Raw genomic sequence first — 21992 nt, 5'->3', positions numbered from 1 at the left:
AATCACTAAAGCAGGAAAAGATTGAACCGTACAGAGAGCAAACCTTACGAGAGCTATTGTGTTCAAAACTAAATTTTTTATCATTTTCATTTCAGCATTATTTTTAATTTATCAGACGATCTGCGGAATCGTCAAGAATGGCAATCTTTTCAAGCTTGAAAGGCCACCTGGCTGTCACGTGAGTCAACCAGGTTGCATACCTCACATGCAACCCACAAAAAACGACGTGCAGTGTTGTATGTCGATATGTATAGTGGCTGAAAAATAATAAAAAATACTGTCGCTGTGGCAGCGCTTTTCCCAGTATCCCATTTCGATTTTTGCATCAATTGTTGAATGATTTTTGCAACACTCAAATGTGTGTTTCATTGAGAGGAGATACTGGGAAAAGTGCTGCCACATACGCGTGTACGAATGGTGTGCACAAAATATCAACTAAAGGGTAGAATTTTTTTATTTTGCACGCCATATATGTGTGGAAATGATATAAGGTATATTGATGAGTTATAAGGAGATATTCAATCAAGAAAACTTCTATAGGATTTGGGTATCCGATCCTGAACTGAAATTGTATGTATTAGTTGAAAAAATATCGAATATTTTAAAATTGCTTTTATTGTGCACTCAATTTTGTAGACATTTTTGTTTCTGAGCTCGGCGACAATGTTAAACTTGAATGTTCCCCTTTACCTCGATAATCTCAGTAAAAATACCGAAAAATATACAATAAATGCTCATATGAAACGTGGCATCTGACCAGTTCCCTTATTTAAGCATTGTTGAGTTTATAAAATCCTTCTTCTGCACTTATCTCTTAGCTCAAACAAAAACGTTTCCAACGCCCGTTGATTTAGAATTCTCTGCAGCTCATACTGTGGAATAAATTTTGTTTAAATTAGAAGGTAAACTACTGCTGATAAGTACTGCGGAACTTAATTAGCGAGTTGTACAGTAAAAAAGAGTGTGACATTTTTTTGCAATTAATTCACTCCAAGCCAGCTTTGCTTGCATATAAGTAGCGACTGATAATCTATTATTACATTTTATCACCCCATATGATTGATTTCTCTTCCTATTTTCATTTAATAATATTCATAATATCCATAATATGTATAGCGTGTCCTGCAAAGAATTGGTTCAAAATTTCAGTTGTATTCATTCAGCATGCTCCTGGAATTACTGCTGATAGACAAAGATGTTACGCAGTGCTTTTCTTTCTTTCTATAAGTAAGGATATAAAACATGCTTAGCATTAAAAACAAAAATAACCAGGAAAAACATGTTTAGTATGAATAAGGTATATATGGATAACTGACATTTCATTTTAAAATTTCTTTTTGTAATCTTGAACTTAAAAAATTTCAAGCTTTAAGACAAAGAAAGGAAGAGATGTACGCTTCAAGTCAAAGCCAGCATCAAACTGAAGGTGACCAAGGAAATTTCAAGATTTTAAATACAATATATAGGGAAGAGACCCTTGGCCACCTTTCAGAGGGATATGGTATAAACTTTGACAGTTAGTTTAAGAGCTACTTTTCTCCTGAGTAAAGTGATTCTCTATATTGAGTGAAAAACGTGTATTCCAAATTTTTACGTTTTTAGTCTTACATCAATTTCCAAATTTTTGAACCAATGCATATAGGATCTATGCAAGACAAACATATTGAAATGAAATTTTGTTGTAAAATAAGTTTTAAGAGTCTCGATCTGCAAATTTGGATACCATGCATTTATGTTCGATGGGAGATAAAAATTACAACCAATATTCGGGGAAATACTGCATGTATTGACATATAAACCGGGTAAGTAATTTTTTTAATTTTGGAGATAGAAACATTTTACTCTTGAGTTATTTTCAAGCTATGTCGATTTCAAACAAATTCAGGGATTCTTGAGAGCAAATTTCCTTTATAAAGCCAGAGATATTCAGATATTCAATTTTTTATTGTATCATACTTAATAATTGAATTCGTATAATATTTCCTTAACAGATGCTCAAGTAGCTACGTAACATAGTATACAATATCAGAGTCAAATATCAGATCATGATTCACTTTCTCTTGGTCTGTGATTTATATCCATACAAATATGACACCTAAAATGATAACACATATAAAATTAAATTTTACACAGATAAATAACAGATCTCAACTAGCACTTCGATCGTTTCAAGTATTTCTCTCACACAATACTGCCAGGTCAGAATCAAATATTCACAGATCTCTTTCCAAGAATAATAAAAATTTTATGCGCACAAAACATTGACCCAATGTGTCAGAAGAAGCTAAATTTCACTGATATTCTATTTAGAATCGCGGCGAAATTTGACAAATAATGACACATGGGGGAGCCTAGAGATAAAAGAAACAGCTCACGCTAATACTTTACATGCAAGAAGAAATAACAGAACAAGAGCAACTCTTTTGTGACCTTGGAATGTCGATCAACATGGTTTTGGTTGGAGGTATATTTTGCGACAAAATAGGTATTTGACGGAATGTAGTTAACTATAGTGTGTTGTGTGCTTTCAGCTTTGATTTTATATTTAACTAAGGGATGCTTCTAGGAAACTTCATGCTAGCTCTTGTTAAGTTAGTCGACTAGGTCAAAAGCAGAGGATGGCCTCTTCATACAGCACACCAGCTGACACACGCACGCAATCACACCACTTATTTAGTTGAGCTCTGATGGCAAAGTTTCAGTCGGGACAGCACTCTCAGTACAAATGTATAGGGTTTAAAAGAGGAAGAACAAAGCCTTTGTACTTTCTCGGGAAAATTAAAATAGACAAGGTAAAGTTTTGCTTCAATTTTTAAATAAACGATTTTTCAAATCAGTCAGAATGGATGTACTGTTCAAATGAAACTTGTCAAGTAAGACGGAAAATGACTACAAAAGAACTAACAAAATCTGCAAAAGAATGAAGCTGTTCAATCTGTATAAGAATGCACCAGTAAAAAATTACTTGCCCGATCAGTACAATTCTTATTTAATACCTATGGAGTTATATTCTTAATAAGTCATGTTCATTAGGCATTGACAACTTCCATTTGTGTCAATCCATTTTCACAAGAAATTGGGGGACACAATCCATTTGCGCAACCACCGCCACCATCCAGATCAGTACAAATCGGAGATTCGAATAAAAAGCTGAAAGTGTGGTCAGCCCAACAGGTAAATGCATTAATTAATGATTCGAGTATCGTCTCAACTAAACATCTCAATGACTTTGATTATTCGCTCGACCACTGGCGAGTTTGCTAAACCTGCACATACGAAGTGTCAATAGTGGCACCTGACAACATGTGCAACTGGCTCATCGCCTCGTCGATGAGGCTCGAGGTTTGTTCCTCCAATGTTTTGTCCGCACTCCGCCTCTTCGGCTTGCACAACTTTGGCGGCGACTCACCCGTCCTGAACAAGGGCCTCGTCTCACAAAGCGTGTGCGTGGAGGTGTCCACTTCTTCCTCCTCGTATTCGCCATCCTTGGACGCGAGCGGCTTGGAGTTGAAGTCAGCCTCGTCATAGCCACTCTCGTCGGAATCAGGTCCTTCCTCGCAACAGAGGCAGCCGCCCTGTGGACAGCCGCAGAGCATCACGTCTTCCCCCGCTGCGGGTGCCACCACCACGCCAGACTCGCTGCTCAAACTGCCCTCCTCTTCCTCGGCCTCTTCCATTATTGGGAGGAACTCCTTTAAAATACAAAATCTTTAATTAGAACTTTTGAATTAATCAAAAGGATTGAGGGTTTTGGATTTAAGAAGATAATTTTTTCTGTTATGTTGTCTGATTCACCATGAGTCACCAAATGGGTACAAATCACGCAATTATAAGACTATAGAAGCACTCAAATTAAGCCCAAAAACGTCTAAATTATCTATGAAGCCTAACAAACACTTCAAAACATGGTACATGTACAATTGTTATATTAAATTTTGACAAACCCTTTTTAGGGCATTAAAAATTTGCTTTTAGAAAGAAAAAACAAGACTTTGAAACCCCCAGAAAATGTGATACTAAAATCGAGTATTCAATTGATTAAAACAGTCTAAACAGAGTCCTAAATCATCTCAAAACAGAATCCTGTTATTTAAACGCCTGTCTTTAACTCTTAACTCAATTAAATAAGAACAAATAAATAATTTCAACAGGTAAAGATGAAGAACACTTTGATGCAATTTCTTATTGAAAAAAGATAAGTGCTTATTTGCTTGCAAAGACAAAAACATTGCACAATGAAAACAACCAGAGCCAGGAAAATGTTGTGAGAAAGAGGGTATCGAATTTTTTCTACCTTATTTCATAAAACTTCAGAAGAAAATAAAATAATAGCTATGAAAATCAAATAAAAAACATACGAGATGATTAAAAGCACAGGTTTCAGAGATAACATTTTGGTTGTTATATTTTTAAGCTCATTCATTTCAATTCGTTTGAAATATTTACCATAAAACTGTTTCTAAATAATTAGAACAACCAAAGTAAAATACTAATTGATCTGATCAAATTTTGTTCCAACCTCTTCACAGATTTCATCAATGGGACCAAGTTTTGGCGCAGATTTTGATCTCTCCAGGGGAGGTCGGTAGTTTGAGGCGCCAGTGCTGAGCATGATTCGCCTTTTCGGCAAGGATGGTTGGGCATAGACAGCATTGGCAAGGGACAGCCTAGCCTGTTGTCGACACAGCTTGTCTCGCCTGAACTCTCTCAGTGCTTCCGCCAATCGCGCCTGCAATTGAGCAGCCACCGTCCTAGCCACACTGGCCTGCATACCAAAAGTTGGGATCAATAATTATGATAATCCGTCGTTTGACATTCCACTGCCTTGTTTGCCAAAAAAATAAATAATAAGGAAAATTAAATTAACATTTTGAACCCAATCAAATTAGGCCTTCAATTTTGCACTTCAGAATCTAATTAAATATTATGAATTTTTGTCGGTATATATCCAAAGTTAAATTCATAGAGACTTCTTTAAATTATGAAAAATACTTAGCTATCATAATCTAATGTTTCTTATGATTCACAAATAACTGTAGCAAAATATTTCTTTATTCAATTTTATTATTTACCCACTGAGTGAAAATTGCGCTCTATTTTTTATAGTTTATTTTTAAAGATATTTTTTACAATCTTTCTCTGTTTTTCCATTAATGTAATAAAACAACAACTTAAAAAGGGACTTTTCTGGGAAATGGTTACAAATGTAAAATATTTGTCAGTAAGAAATAACGATCATACTTTTGAGCAGAGAACCGCGTGGCATCGGAGTTCCTGCTTTAGTCTTCGGCCCTCGTGGCGGTAGACCCAGCAGAAGACCCTAGGGAAGGAAGGCGGCGCGGCGCAGTAGGTAACTCGGTGGCTCCAGTACTCGGTGAGTCCGTGCTCCTTGGTCACCGCGCGCAACCCTGAGGCGCCGATTGTCAGCGTCATTGACACGTCTGACCGGCTGCTACTGCAGTAGTTGCGCCAAAGGGTGCCCACAGGCTTCTCTGTGCAGCCTTCCCCTGAACAATGAAAGAGCAATTGAGTCAACCGTGTGCGTGAGAGCAGACGAAAAAAATGAGAATTGAATGTCAAGGGCGAGTCTGCAGCCATATAAATTAAAAAATAGTTACTTTTGTCTTATTTTTGCTGATCAAAATAAAATCAATTTTATGTTCCGAAAAATGCAGGATTCCATGTTCTTTTATTTCCAATGATTTATGATTTGAGGAATAAAAAATCCTGACTTGAATGCAGATTTTGTATTTCGTCTTCAAATTTCAAGGCAAAATTCGTGAGAAATATTAATATACTGTTGAAGTAATTACTATACTTTCAATTATATCACCAGAGCTTCACAGTGGAAACTGGAAATAAAATGGCAAGGCATCTGCTGGTTAATTGTGCAACGGCGATTGTGATTACCCCATTGAGCCGGTTGTTTCATAATTTTCGAGAACCGACGCTGATTGCGGCTGTGGTTTGAGCTCTCGGTGCTAATTACCGTCAACGTGAGGAGCCGAGCGCGCGGATGTGCCCTGGCACGTGTTTGCGCATAAAATATATTTCGTTCTGTCGCGGCGAGCACTAGCTGCATTTTTGGCAACAGGCCGATATTGCGCAAGAAGCGACTATTGTCCAAACATGTCAAGCGGCAGAGCACGTACCGCGATCGTTCCTGAATAACCTTAAAAAGTGAGAGTGACTATATAAGGATGCTACTTTTTTATGATTTTATGATCCCAAATAAAAATTCCGAGGCTGCGAACAGCGCCCAGTTCTTCCCGATCCGTAATCCGGAACCAATCGAAATCTCAAAAGCACGCGATCTTATCGGTCGTTGCTCGTTTTCCTCTTCCTTTGTTTTCCTCGGCTGCCGGCGGCGGACCGATTTCCTGATTAAACCACAAAAGCTTGTGAGATGACCCAGTTGAAGAAAACTGATTTTTGATATCTCGCGGTCCAGCCGTTAGGTACTACGTGCGGAAGCAACGAGTAAAACGTGCGTTTCCACCAGACTCTTGTTTTTAAGGAGCACATATTTTGATCACGTATTTGCTTGAAATTCACGCTCCACAAATCACTCCCGCCTGCGTTATCAGATAGCGAGTGACATACCCACGGAGAAATATACTATGCGCAAATATTTTGTATAATTTCATTGACGCAATGCCGAGCTTTTACACAAATTGTCTGAGAAAAATATCAGAGACAATGTCCGTTCGTCCACTTCAAATTAGGCTCTCACGCTGTTAGCCACTTAAACAACTCTTTCTCTGCGGCATTTTTTTTTTATTAAGATGTTGCTCAAGCGATTGCAGACCATTGCGTAGCTGTTTGCAATTTGCATCTAATAGTCATAGAGTGAGATGAAAGTATTTTTCAAATCCAATCTACGCTGCAATAAAAATTTTAATATGTTTTAAATTTGCTTCTCATATTTGCGTCATTTCATGCAGGAAACGGAAACTGAATCACCAGGAATAGGTTGGATATCAAAGCTGAAAGTTTTGTTCTTAAGCTTACAAAAGAATGGTTTAGGGAATTTGTGAAGCGGTGCAATCTACCGCGGGAATTTATTTCACACCTCAATTTTTATACACATTTAACATCAATCATCGAGCTTGATTTTCCTGGACAGACCGTTTTTTTACCATTTTCTTGTACAAATGACTTCTTAGTTGTATTTTTCTTTATAATTAGATCAAACATTAATACAAAATGAGATGGTGACGCACAGCCAGAAGAACACTACTTGTTTGTCAAAAGTCACGTAAAAATGTCCTAAACTAATGGCTTCGCTGGAACGTGACAGTTGCCAGTTGGTTGGATTTCATTAATTGCCGTCCAAATTCGCATGCCAAGTTTAGTACAGACCCCTACAACGACCCAAATGCAATGGATCAGATAGCCTTGCGACGCAGAAGCACGAGCGTTTCGTCCCGTCAGCCGTTGGCAGGCGATAAGGGTCTGATATCAAAGTGGAGCGCTGCAACTAGCGGAACAGCAAACAGCCCTCGCCGAAAATACTCTGCAAGAGCCATTGAGCACGAAATTTTTGCACAACGGAAAGGATGCATGGTGCGGAAGCTAATTAAAGCCTCGGACGCGTGACACGGATTGCGTAAATCGTGTGTGTATATAATAACGCACGCTCGACTGTAAATTAAGAAATTTTAGAAAGTAAAAATAGCCGACCAGTCCGTCAATTAAATAAAGTAGAGTTGTATCATCAGTGGCTTACTGTTTAATAAATTTCAACGTTAGTGATCGGTATTACACACGAGTTTTTAACTGTTTCCGAAAAGGATAACGTGCAAAAGTCAGCAGTGCATTGCACGCCTTTCCTGTGCTGTAAACGATAAACACAACTGTAAGATTTGGTTTCCTTTAACATAAACTGGACAGCGCCGTTTCGTTAAAGCGATCAGACAGGCTCCATTAATCGCATGCTTTACATAATGCAAAACCCAAGCCAATCAAGAGCACTGAGATGAACGCTGAGTTAACTAACTGATCCAAGTGAGTTGCGCTTCAAAAAAACTTTCTGTAACTTGATTAGGCTAATTAGTCATGGTCAAGTGCGAAATGCAAATAAAAAACAACAAAGCATGCTGAATTAAAAGGTCAATGGTAAAAAGTTTTCAGACGAAATCATTTAGCTAATTAGTGGTTTAAAAAGTCGGTAATATTAATTGAGTTGCGCGATATTTTCTCTTTCATATTTTGCATAGCTATCTACGCTAATTATGGTCGATATAGCAATTTTCTAGGACAATTATAATAATTAGTTTGTTAACTTTTAAGGAGTCCCTGCAACACCAAAAATATTATAGCCGTCATCATGTTAAAATTAGTTTATTATCAGCGTTGTCATGATGATAAACATAATTGTATTTTCTATTATTACTCATTATTACTTTCCAAACTGTTTGAAACGGGATTTAAGGCTTCAATAATTTTCTCACTGGACAGTGAAGTTTTAATATAGTATACATACTATCTAATCAAACAATTTCTAAGAAATCAAATTATGTTTACGTAAACATTAGAATGGGATTCTTCCAGAATCAGAAGAAGCGAAACTGCGCGTTATGTCGTGAAAAAATTTGTACATTTCTGCCAAGGCCATACCCACAAGACTCTGATAAAGCTGGAGATTCGCAAACGTAAAGACACGCGCAGCGCGTGAGCAAAACAAACGGCGCCGTTGAAATTAATTCTTCATGGCTTCTAGGTTGGGAACCGCGTCGGAATTGAAGAGAGGTCGGACCCACTTTCCCGCATAACAATTAAGAGCACATGGCCAATTAATTGGCATAGAAACAATAGCGCATCATACTGACATGGTGAGACTAACTTGTTCAGAACTGTGTAAAACTATTAAGTTCAAACGCCTTCGCGAACAATATGCTTACTTCCTTCACGACTCTCACTCAGATGATTTAATTTCTTGGAAAACAAGTTTAAATAAACTAGTAAAGGCTATTTGGCGCAATATTATCAACTCTCTAAAGATTTGAATTTCATTTTAAGTTGTTATCTAATTATTTATTGTTACTGTTTTAATGATTGTCACCTTTTGCCCATCCGGTGAGCACATTCCCGAGGTAGGCTACTCTGTAGTTAGGGTCATAATCGGTGATGGTGACTGATTGTCTTCGCCAAAATCGGCCGAGGCCCACTTTGAGGGCCTTCAAGGACCGCACCAAGACTTCAGCCTGCTTCTTTGTTACGCTCTCCTCGCGCTCATCGGCCAGCCCGGCCACCTCCTCCATCGCTGGCTAACCTGGTAAACAAACGAAAAGTTATTGCTATTGCCGTCTATTCACAAATGCTGGAAACAAACAACGATCTAGTTTTCGGAATAGGGGTAATTAATCTGTTTAGCGACTGTGAAAATACTTCTCTTGAATTGGGTCACACGCAAATTGGGTTAATTCTGATCAATTTATCAGATGTCAACAGTTTAGCCCCAAAAATAAATCTTCCAGAGGCGGGGTATTTACATTGGCTTCGTTTTAGGAGTAATTTGGCTGACGTCAGTGTCAGCTTCGGTACTTTGCTCTTATTTGAGCCAACCGGAGGGACGGAGAAACGGAACTGGAGCATGCACATCGATTTCGCATCGATCTTGGTCTTGGTGGTCAATTTCCGATTACCTCCGCTTTTCCATCGCCTAGATGACAACTCGTCATAATTTCTACACAGGTGTCATCGACCGAGGTGATATTCAGCGCCGCGACTAAATTTAGGCTCGCAATCAAAAAAGGAAAGTACGACACGCACGCAGAGGATTGTGTTTGTGCTCGTTGCTTTTATGCGCTGTTTTTGTGACGCGCGTGCAGTATGAAAGTCGATTCCCCTGCTGACAAAATGACATGTTCCTTTTTAAATTGCATTAATTTCTCCTCGCGGGGAGAAATAGGCGATTGTATTCAGTTCTACAGCAGGGCAAATTTCGCACATACTGATTGCAGCGATTTTCACTTTAACCTCAAGATTATCTCACAGCAAAATGCGCGACTAACGTGTGAATAAAAAAACAAAAATTCTAAATGCAATGAGATTAAAATTTTCACTTCCCTGTCATTTTTATTTTGTTATTATTTTAATGGTAATTATATCTTTCTGCCAGCACCCTGACTAGGATAGTCTGCACTCAAGGCTGGCTGATGAGGGTTTAACCAAAATGAACTAACCCAAGTTTAGGTGTTGGCAGAAAAAATAATGTTTCGCGCTTTTTATGGAATTATTTTTTGGTTGCAACCATAATTTTTTAAATTTGTTTAGTTTTTTTAATAGAATTAGTTCAAGAGAAGCAGAAAAGAGTTGTAAAAATTTATAGAAACGACAATACTTGTAGTCGTAGTGTTGCACGCATAATTGCGTTTAATAGATTATTCATTCGATTTTTTATTTCTCAAAATGGTGTTTTGTCTTAAAAATGACATTAATAAAGTGAGTGCGTGAATTTCAAGTTTAATTTTGATTGAAATGAGAGTCGGGCTCAATATTATTATTTAAAATTTTAGGTGTAGTAGTCTCAAATGGATAGCGACTGAGCATAAAATTAATATAAAAATCCATGTTTTGTAAATATGAATGTAGAATTATTTTAAGTAAAAGGCAAAAATAATAATTGAGGTCCAATGAACTGTTCAACTTAAAAGCGTTTTATAAGACTATATATATGAACCCACGAAACAATGGGGATAACAAACAAAAGTCTGACAATGTCACCTGTCCATCGCTCAGTCCCATTTTCATTAAATAATGAAATTTGATAACTGTCACGGGATTTAATACCCCATTCTGATCACGAAACAAGAACACGGGACACAACAACATTGGACGAGCGAAACGAGCGTCAATGCACCTGACAGTCGGCGAGTCGGCAGTATAAAACTAAACAAGTGCTGTTGCAAGCAGTGGGGTGCGACTAACACGTGCTCGCGACAGATGCGAGTGCTTTAATGAAGCTACATTGCGCAGTTTGTCAAGCGGCGGCAATTGATTTGACCCCCGAGAGTTCCTCACAACTCTTTCGACAACACAAAAGCGCACTCGGGAAAACATTTGATGGAGCGATAAAAGAAAACGCGCAAATCTCACGCAGCGCTTACTTGGACGAAAGCAGCAGTCGCAAGCGAAACGCATAGGTGTCCGTCTTTCTTTGTCGGCGCCGCGGTTCGTAGTGTGCGAGATGGTACTATTGTGAGTTCGTTACAGGCAGAAGGGCGAATGATTCAGACCGGAAAGAGGCAAACAGTGGTGCGGCGCGCGCGGGCAACAAAGGCAACCGGCCAGCGAGATGCTTTGTCCGCACATGGCGCCTTTACACTAATTACTCGGCACGGACATCGCGCGAATAAAGACCCGCTTGCTGTTTTCGTGATGCCGCCGACACAGCGAGTTGCGTGGAAAAGGCAGGCAGCCGGCGCCGCGAGCATCACCGCTGTCGAAATGCGTCTCCGTTCGGATCTGCATGAGCCGTGAAATGATTTTCTTTTCTCTTCGTGTATTATGCGACCAGAGCCGAAAATTGAACTTGTTTACGGTCAGTGGCGTGGCAGGCAGCTGTTTGCAGATTCTGCAGAGGAAAATAATTTTCTTCACTGCTTTTACAACTGTGTTTGAACTCGCCAACGCGGTAATTTAACTGCGGTTTGTCGAAAAACTAATATTATTGTAAATATTAAAATTAAACACAATAAAAATTGTTTTAAACGATTCTGGTTTGATAAAAAAGGATACTTCCTGCTTACAATAGCTGTAAATTAAGTTAGAATTGCGTACTCAAGTAATCTTGCGTGACTGACAATGAATTCTGTATTTTTACAAAACGTCAAATGCACCATCGTCACTTACCTTTTTAAAATTCAACAAAACAACGAGTGACGTAAAGCGCAAGTTTGTACGCGGCTGTCAGTGTTTCCACAATCGCGCATGAATGTAAGCATTTCTGCTAGAGGAATAATCAACAACCAACAAAGCCAGAAATAATCTAGCATAACTGGCATGCTATGCAGAGGAAACTGTTGCACCAACACATTATCTACAACAACATGCACTTTTCATGTAAATATTATTTGATAATGAAAAATGTTGGAATTTCTTATGGTTCTAAAACTGGTATTTTAAAACTTAAGGAAATAAGGATATAATAAATATTTTAAAACAAGAGGTTTTTAATATCTCCAAATTCTAGACAAACTGTCTTTGAAGGAAGATGACCTGGAGGCGTTCATGATATTTGAATTTAAAACTTTCCACATCGTAATGAACGTCAACTCATAATTATTTTGTAGCACTACATTTGACAAGCAGGATGAATGAGCATGAAATTTGTGAGCTCATTGTTACGAAAACAGGTCGTTTGTGATCGAATTTTCTAATTCTTGGAGTAGTTTTATAAAAATTAACACACACTTGCTTTGAAAATGTATGCAACATATGTACAATGGCTCGTAAAACGAAATCTGGAGACCACGAGCACAAAGAGAAAAAGCGAGAGTTATTTGATAGTAATCTACCAATTACTCAACAACAATTGAATCCGTCCTGAGCACAGTGGTCAGAAGTGAAATCAGCGTCAATGATTCGTAGAGAGCAATTTATAATTGAAGTGAGCCCGGACGAAAACAGCGGTGAAGGATCTCAGGCTGTGTTTGCTCAAGTGGCGACGCGATGCGCAATTAGATATAAAAGCCAAAACAGGCGGCCTTAACTCCAAACTCCAGTCGGCTGGTGTTTTTGCGGCGGCAGAGGGAAAGGACGTTACAAAAGGTGCAGCGACTGCGACCTCCACAGCGAGAGCCAGGTGCATCCAGCTCGCTTTGATTCTTTTGATTCATAACAGCCAGAGAAATGGAAACAATGAAGAATTGTGCGCGGCCTGTACACAATTAAGGTGGAGAGCGTTAATGGGCAAAACGAGCAGCACGCTTCTTCTTCGCGACGACAAAGCAACCTGTCACTTGGTTCTGTTTACAAATTAAATTTCTCGCTTACGGGTGTGTCTAGTAAATATCCATCAGAGAGCAGCGAACAACCTTGAATATAATTTTTGGTTAGCTGACGTTCCGCGCAATGCTGGTAAACAACTAAATTCAGTGTCAATTTTTTTTAGATGACGAGTTTGTTATTTCCGCTTTAAATATGATTACTTTAAATTTATCAATTCCTGTCATTTAGAAATAAAAACGTAATTTTTAATTTCGCAACTTGAAAATTATGGAAGTCTCAAGTGTATCTCCACCACATATATGCAAACAATTTTAATTTAATATTGAAAATAAATATAATGGGGATATAAAATTAGAAATGGCAAATTAATGGCATTGGATGATATATTTTAGGATTGAATATTTAATTATGATAAATTACTCGTTTTGTCTATATCTGCTCAACACTTATTTCCGACACTATCATATTAAAATGGTATTATTTATTGCATACCTAACTGTAAGAGATATAGTTTCTATCATATCAGCTTTTATTTAACAAATTATAACATTATATTTACGCTGTTCCGTTATTTCAATTAAATAGCAAATTACCCAATTTTAATCATCTTTCTAGTTTTGAATTAAAATAGAATGCAATTAATTTAAAAACTACAAAGCAACGCACAGGAACGTCCGTGTTAACAATAATTTACGTTTTCCATGGGCGGTTGGTTGCCCTAGAAAACAATTTTTTTCTGAGTTGCACCGCATCGCGAGAGAAAACTTCATTGGTGTTGCTTTTGCATTCCTTGGCGACCACGAGCGCACATAAATTTTTCTGCGCTCATGCAGAGGAGGAAATGGTTCGGATTGTGTTCAAGAGCATTGCTGCGAAAACCACGCTCGCTTCCTCTACTGATAAAAAAAGAAGCGACACAAATTAATTAATAAACGACCGTGCCACTTGCACCTCTCGTTACTGTTCGTCGACCGAAGGAGGCAGATTGCGATCTGCGAAATCGCTAATTAATTGCATGTGTAAAGCGTGCCCGCGATTTGATCAGAAAGTGAAAAGTTTATGGCTTTTGAACATGAGGGAGCTGAGACTAATGCGGGAAACATTTTCTGAGAATCATTACATTGTTGCCCGAATTAATGAGTGAACTTGTTTGAAAATGCAGAGATAAAAATTAAAATAAAACCTATCAAATTAATTATAAGAATATAAATATTTTCAGTTACAACAAATGTTTCCCGTTATAACTTGATGACGTAAATGAAAATTTATCATATATTATCTTCAGAGTTTTCATTTTGAGGGTCGAAATAGGTTACTTGATATTATTATAATTCAGCTACACCACAATCTTAAATCAAAACCAAAAAAACTGAAAAATAGTATACTTACGATACTTAGTGTTTTTTACAAGAAAAAAATTTGTCAATAGATTTACTTTTGATTGGAGATTTCAATGAAAACAGGGAGCAGCTTAAAATTGAAAATGCAAATAATATTTAATTGAAGATAATTTTAGCGCTGGCGAGATTGTTATGAAGCTGCAATAAAACGTTTGTAGCGCAGTAAATGCCTAAGACACATAAGATTGAACTTGGATAAGCGATGCACGCACTTTCTTTCTCCCTTCGCTGTCAGCCGCGTGGGCACAAAATGTAACGCTCATTTCGATCAGGAGCTTTCACACAGACTTCCGGTACACTGCCCCTTAATCGTCAACTTACATCACAATGTTTAAGCTTGAGCTGTGGATATTCAATGAGATCAACTTTCGTGCAAAGAATCCAACAAAGCGATGAGCTCCTTAAAGCATTAAAGTAATTAATTTAATAGCACTATATTCACAGCAGAATTAGCCTATATAATATATAGCTCACAGTCCTAGTCAAACTCGTAGAAAATGTAACAACGGATTCAATTCAAGATCGAACTTGTTGCTCTAGGTCATCGAGTTCAGCTCAATAAAAGTTAAACGCCAGATGAGAATGGTGACAGGAAAATTTGACCCCTTGACTGACATTTCGTCCAATTAAGGCAATCGTGTGATGCATGTGTGCGCCACTTGCATAGATTAATCAATTCGCTCGTGAGAATTCGAGGCCTCGCCGATTTCCTTTCCGTTTTGTCGCACTGTAATTAGGCAGTGTGCAGCTCAGATAACGCGCTGGAAGGACGATCACTCACTCCGCACCGACCTGTTATTATTTTGCTGCAGTTATCGCTGCGAATGGGGTCGCTCGACTTTTTTACTACTCATCCGCCAATGCCAGGGACAAACGATCCAAACAACACCTAGACCGCGGCCGCGAATAGATTTCAGACTATTTCACCAAATCAACAAAATAAACAGTTTCACTTCCTGTCTGTTAGATCGCGAACGGGTTATATTTTTAACTGCTTTACGTTTCACGAATCAGGAGCCATTCGCGAATGTAGGAAAATTGGAGGATACAAGCTTGCCTATTTATATGTTGCTTCTTTGGGATGTTGGTATCGAAAATAACATGAGTGCGTTTTACGTTTCAGACGCAAAAGCGCAAAAAGTGCCTTTAATTTTAAGATTGAATTGAATCCAATAAATAGACTATACGATGCCGATGGTTAAGGCATTTTGGGCTTCATACGCCAAAATCTGCTTATTAGAACCTAATGCGATCTGCCAGAAATATGATAAACGTTTAAGAGAAGCAGTCCTCACTTAATGAAGCAATGTGTAATTTTTATGCGGACATATTACTGCACACTGTCAATTGATATTGGAATTTGATAAAGGCATATACGATTATTTGCAAGGCAGACAAAACATAAGAAAAATTGGTTGCAATCCGTCTCATAGAAGCATTTGAGTTTCTACCCAAAGCTATGCAAACACATTTCATCAGAATTTTTTTACAAGTCGTAACACTACTAAACTTATTTTGTACCAGATACATTGAAATGTTAATTAAGTCTTTTCAACCATAAGTTCAATTGCATTAACCTTTCACTCGCAATGCTGCATTTTTTAAAGTAGTAAAAAGTATCGTACTGAGCGGATTTGGGCGTGACCGGTCCCAAACTGCAGCTTAAGTGTCAGACAAGTTTGAAGGCGACTTTAATTATCAGCAGTAAAAAATTCAAGCCCGCAAATCTGGCGGTTCAGCTGTGCAGACGCAAACTGGTTCATTTGCTGGTGGTCAATTGGTGTGGCCCTGTCAGAGGTCAATCGAAATTTACGAGCAGCGGCTGGCCTAGCCCGCTCCCCTCGTAATAACAGACTTGCCATGCCGTCGACGTCGACACCGACGTCGATCATGCTGCACACGCAATCATTTTCGTGCTAACGGAGCTCGGCTGTCAGCCGAATTCTTCGCAAGGCTGCGCTTTCGCGAATGCGTGCCATCGGGGGTCGTGGGCGCGAAGACCACGCAATTAGGCGGCAGGCTGGAGAAAGAGGAAAATCGCGAGTTACGCCCTGCGGTTTCACTTTCGACTGTATTTTAAGATCGCAAACTCTCTTCTCGCTTCGTATTATATAATAATTATTGTCAAGCTGCATTGCTGCGGGTTGCGTGGCAATGACACAAAGAAGAGCTTTTTGATTCGAAAGTTACTAAAATTGAAGCTTTTGACACCTGAAAATAATTTGCGAGTTGAACGTTGTAAATTATTCTCAACAACATTACAAAAATAGTTCTGTCTCTTATTTTGGCTGCGTTCATTTTAATTATTAGTTTCATCAAGAATAAAAGAAACCTCATACATCAAGTTGTTTAAATAAGGTAAAGTGACTGAGATAAAAAGATTACATTTCGGGTACTTTAACCTAATTTCCAGGTATTGCTTTTATTAAATCATCAGATTTCTATGTCAAAGAGAATTAAAAATGAAACCGAACGTGTTATCTTATTATTCTTTGAGGATAAATAAGGCTCAAATAATGTAAAAGAGGTTCAAATAATTCTTGATATTCCTGTGAGCACTATAACACTCATCTTCCATTGATATTTTTAGTTTGAATGGTTCATTAGAACATTATGGATTTTTATTTATGTGTTTTTGAACAGAGTTTTTTAACTAAATAATGATTACCCGGAAATAATACAGCATCAATAAGAGAGGAATAAAAACAACCCAATAATCAGCTCGACATATTCTTGAGTAAAATCTCAAGTGAATGTTATCACCCCCGTGACCTAACTAAGTTTAGAAATGAATGAATTACAGATGGTCAAAACAACTCATATGTTTTCTTTTAACCAAAACCACACAACTAGTGTTGCAAGATAACATTTTTTGTTTACAATTCGAGAAACGTAAAAAGTGTATAACAAAGAAGGAAAATGTTTTCTTTAAATCTCATCTTGACGTGAGACGATTCAGCTAAACTCCTGTCATTTGAGGCAATGTGTTTTCGTGGTTTCATATTTGGATATATTATAGGTAATATTAACCAGAAAAATCTACCGCTTTCTAGCAAGGAACGATTTCAAAATGAAAATTAAAAATTTGATGTTAAAATGCTCAAACACTTCTTGTATTTATGGTTAATATTTAACCAATAACAACTATAGTCTCCTGATAATAAGAAATTCCATTGTGAGCACCAGCGACCTCCAAAATTTTTACTATCAATGAGGAATAGGGAGCATCAAGGTTTCGTTAGGTTAAAATCAGTACAAAAGAAAAACGCTGCTGGAAATATAACTATTTATCACTTTGTTGTGCGGAAATGAGTGATTCAAATTTATGTTAAGATAAGTAAATGTCAAACGTTAACCTAAGCTGCCGAATTGGAAACGTAGTCAGTATATCGTCATCACTCATTTGGAACTTCCAAAAAATCTCTTCAGGTGCAATAATTGGACAATCGAGTCCCCTTATCCAATTTGAAATGTAAATTGTATATTGTACAAGCCGATTTCAGATTCGCAAAATAAATACAAACGACGAGTGTTGAAAATATGCGGATGTCATCAAGGCGGCGTTGGGCTTGGGCAACGGCCAGCATTTGTGTTGGACCGAAAAGGCAGTCGTCGGCCAATTGGTATGCAATCGACACGACGGAATTCACGCGTACGTAACTGAGAAACGGGTACGAAGGAAACCGATCCGCTGCATCGATTTTCAAAACGTCGCGAACGCACCTTGTCAAAGGTCAGACCGCGACTTCGACGTAAAGCAGCAGCGCAGGTGTATCATTTTCACGGCGTTCACACGCTACGGGCGTATCCGTCGTCCCCATAATTCTTGCGCAACAGCCTTTAAATCGGCTAAGCCAATGAATGAATCTTCTGTTAGCGAACGCAGCAGGTGGAATGTGTTGGAAATAAACAGTGAACGGGGAGGACGCGACACCTGTGCGTCTCTTTAACCCTTTTAATAAATATTTCAATCGGCCATGCAGTGTTAATTATTATTATAATAGAATGCAGACAAAAAATAACACGAGGAAACTAAGGAATTTGAGTCGTATAAATCGTATTCGAGTATGAATTCTCGATTTAAAAGGGGGGAGCACCCTGTCAACCCCGTGCACCTTCGACAGGTGCCCCGTATCGAGCGGTTTCTGCAGCGATCCGCGACCCCTGGGGCACCTGTTGCGTCGTCGCCCCCGGTTGATTTTCGCAACGGCCGCGGCGAGCTGACCGATCACTTCGCAAGGTCCACTCGACGCCCCCTGCAGAGGGCTTCTGGGCTTCTGCGGTGTGTGACTCACCTGAGGTGGACGGGGGGCGAGCGAAAAAGGCCTCCAAGTCGCGACTCGGATGCTTTACTCGCGTCGTAAAGTCAACGAATCGACCTGCTGGCCACTGTACAGCATTCGTCTGCCATGTTGTTGATCACTGCTAAAGCCAGTTTGGTTCACCTGTGCTGGTAGGGTGTTCCAAGGAGAGAGTCGTTCCACCTGACAGGTTTTTTCTACCTGCGCTCGTATATGCGCGCTGCGGATTGGACGAATGCGTGGCCGCGACTTCGCTCTTTTTCATAACTTGTGGTATGTGGGCGCGCCAGAGAGCTGCCAACTTAACACTTAGCCCATTGAAATTTTCTGCCGTACATACATACACAAACAAAGAACATCAATGTTATTTTGGAAATTGGCCGATCCATTTCAAAATTTAGCCTTAAATAGTTGTATGTTAATTGCTTGAAACATTGGAAAATTTATGAAAATAGGGTATTAAATCTAGTTTTGCAAAAAATATTAAATTGCAACTCGAGCTTCTCGGATTTTACTGCAGATGTCAGATCAGGGCAACCCCTCTATGAAGATCTTTGCTTCTGGTATCCACTCATAGATGAATGTCTCATAAATCTATTTATATCTACCTTATATATATGTAATAATTTATCAATTTATTGACTGAGGGGGGGGGGGGGGGCAATTTAAATTTAAACGCTTTCGTATATAAATATTTTATAATTATTTAAATTTTTTCGTGCTAATATCAAATTTCTTGGCACCAGAGATAGTTTAATACCAAATTTTTCTTTCCGAGTTTGATTCACCTGACTTTTATTAATAAATTATCAATAACAATTTGTACAAACACCATTCTCACAAATAATATTCCCATTCAACGCCTTTATTTCCTTTTGGCTGTTATTAACAATTCACTCACTTAATATCAGCCGCGAAACAAACCTTTTATAACTTAACCCTTGTGGATAGAGGTGATGTCCATGGAGCGCACCACAATCACATGCGAAGTTTAAATTAAAAGAGGCACAAAAAAAACTTCACGAACTGCAGAATAATGTTTTGGGGAGCACTTCCACTTCCTCAATGCACTCATATAAAAAATCAACCCGTCAGTTGAAGTGGAATTTAAATTGGAAAGGGCTGTTGTGAAATTGTTGAAATGGATTGAAACCCTGCTGCCGCTGACCTTCCGGATCAAGAGGATCTTCTCCGTTGTCAAATTTCTGTCGCTTTTCTGAAAATAAATAGGAATTGTCAAATGAGAAGAATTAAGAAAATCACCAGAGAGTCACCTGGATCAGTGAGAACTTCTTTGGCAGCTGCAATATCAATGAACTTTTTCTCAGCCATCTTCTTCTCATCACCCTGGAAATTATCAGGATGCCACTGTTGCGCAGCTTTCCTGCAATGATTGAAAACAATAATTTATTGAAGTAGAAGTGAAAATTGAAACAAACCTGTATGCTTTCACGATTTCCTTCTTGCCAGCTTGCCTGGAGACACCAAGAATCTTGTAGTAGTCTCGTCGCTCTGACTGCTTCTGCATTTTCTTCGCCCTCTCAATACCCTCACGTGCCCTTTGCATGCCATCCTCAATTTCCAGAGCAGCTTGGTAATCACGAATGGCTGTAAAACAATCATGTGAGAGAGATAAATAAAAAATGATTTGCACCTACCATCGTCAAACATGTCTGTGTCGAGATAGGTCTCTGCTCTTTCGCAGAAAACAGACTGGATACTTTGGATTTTGAGTGCTTCGTTGCAGTTGTTTAAACTCTCTGAGAAGCGGCTCAGCCTTCGTTCGCACTTGCAGAGGGCCTCATAAGCGAGGAATCGCACCATTTCAGCCCGAGGCTCAAATTTGAGAACCTTTTTGGCCTCTGATGAACACTGTTCAAAGTCTCCACCTGTTTCACCAGCGATCATATCAGTGATTGCTTTCGCAACCTTTTTGACTATCTTGTAGTGCGCAAAGCATTCTTTGTGGTCCGCGTCAAGGCGCAAACATTCTCTGATCTCCCTAGATGCGAATCCAAGATATTAGTTGGAGAGTTGGAATTCAATTTATTTTAAAATTTGATAATAATTAGATAATAGTTTGGTCTCTTACCTTAGTGACTCCTCAGCTTCTCCAATATCATAATACATCTTGGAAAGTCTTAAGTATCCTTCAGTATTGTCGTTGCTCATTCTTGTGACACTCCTAATGTCCGCAATGGCACCTCTTGCATCACCAAGGGCCATTCGGCTCTCAGCTCGCATTTCCCTCAGAGTAGCGTCCCATGGCATCGACTGGAGATGATTTGATTCTTATTTTTCCATAGCAGAAAAATAATTTCAAACAGACTACCTCAATGACAGATGTCAAAATTGAGTATGCGCCATGGTGATCTCCCTGGATTTGCAATATTCTTGCAGTTTCTATGTTTTGTTTGAGTGGCTCAACTTTCTGTATTCCAAGCATAGCCTCCTCACTGGATGGCACAAGGCTGAGCTGTTGGTGGAAACACCATAAGATTACAATAATGTGCTTATACGGCTATATTTTAAGTCTTACAACATCATAGAAAACTTTTTCAGCAGTGTTCAAGTCTCCCTGCTTTAATAACACTTGCGCCACTTGCAATCTAGCCTGTTTTTCAAAGAAAGAAACTCAATTAAACAATAATATATCCTAATTTAGGAAAATAACTTACAGCAATGAAGTCAGGTTTCAATTCCAGAACCCTGTCTAAGTCAGCAAGAGCAAATTTAGCTTTCCCTAAAGCCAAATACACAGTGGCACGCTTGAAGAAGGTTAAATAATTACTGGGATCTCCATCTGTCGAGAAAAATTGATAAATACATTATCTTAATAAATACCACGAGAAAACCAAGTCATCAACTTACCTACAGCTGCATGATAGTGCGTGAGAGCGTCTTGCAGTTGATTCCGAGCCAACATCAGTCGGCCCATTTCCAAGTGTTTTTCGACATCGCTACTTTGATCACAGTGATATTCTGTAATGAAGTGAAATAAATAGAAGCAAAATTATGTATCTAATTTTCTTCAAGCAGAGTTTTGTATTTGTATTGGTGATCATTCTTACCATCAAGGACTAAAAAGAAACCAAAGAGTGCGGCCACCCACATCCTTATTTGTCTTCTGTGGTCCATGTTGTATGGTGCACCCTTTTCAATGTTTCGTGCTGCAGTAATTTTCTCTCAAAATCATCTCAAACCCATGGTAAATCTAAAATTTTATCAATGCAACGTTGAGTGCGCGGCGACAGCTGATTGCGTACGACTCTGACTGTACGCGGATCCATGTGATTGGTTGGACAATGGGCCTCGGTCGTCTGGTCATCGCTGATTG

The 21992-nt window shown here is 38.7% G+C and overlaps 2 protein-coding genes across 3 annotated transcripts; both read right to left on the bottom strand.

Moving 5' to 3' along the window:
- Window positions 1–1925: 1925 nt before the first annotated feature.
- LOC135935468 (protein FAM43A) lies at window positions 1926–18921 on the bottom strand. Of its 2 annotated transcripts, none has more exons than XM_065477811.1 (5): window positions 18650–18921; window positions 9065–9274; window positions 5242–5507; window positions 4520–4765; window positions 1926–3692 (listed from the first exon to the last, which is right to left on the bottom strand). In XM_065477811.1, exons 2-5 carry the CDS (start codon window positions 9261–9263, stop codon window positions 3261–3263), a joined length of 1143 nt encoding a protein of 380 aa, XP_065333883.1. In that variant the 5' UTR covers window positions 9264–9274; window positions 18650–18921; the 3' UTR covers window positions 1926–3260. The 2 variants fall into 2 exon arrangements, with proteins under 2 accessions (XP_065333883.1, XP_065333884.1); XM_065477812.1 differs by lacking the exon at window positions 18650–18921 and adding an exon at window positions 11112–11330.
- Window positions 18922–19419: 498 nt separating this feature from the next.
- P58IPK (dnaJ homolog subfamily C member P58IPK) lies at window positions 19420–21937 on the bottom strand. The gene is made up of 10 exons (XM_065479316.1): window positions 21727–21937; window positions 21527–21637; window positions 21334–21458; window positions 21195–21269; window positions 20988–21131; window positions 20748–20929; window positions 20314–20657; window positions 20095–20263; window positions 19930–20039; window positions 19420–19871 (listed from the first exon to the last, which is right to left on the bottom strand). Exons 1-10 carry the CDS (start codon window positions 21791–21793, stop codon window positions 19747–19749), a joined length of 1452 nt encoding a protein of 483 aa, XP_065335388.1. The 5' UTR covers window positions 21794–21937; the 3' UTR covers window positions 19420–19746.
- Between the last annotated feature and the right edge of the window lie 55 nt (window positions 21938–21992).

Source organism: Cloeon dipterum, chromosome 2 (assembly GCF_949628265.1).
Source record: "Cloeon dipterum chromosome 2, ieCloDipt1.1, whole genome shotgun sequence".
Classification (NCBI taxonomy): Eukaryota; Metazoa; Arthropoda; class Insecta; order Ephemeroptera; family Baetidae; genus Cloeon; species Cloeon dipterum.
Note: the sequence above shows the minus strand (reverse complement) of the source record. Positions and strands in the feature narration are given on the sequence as shown.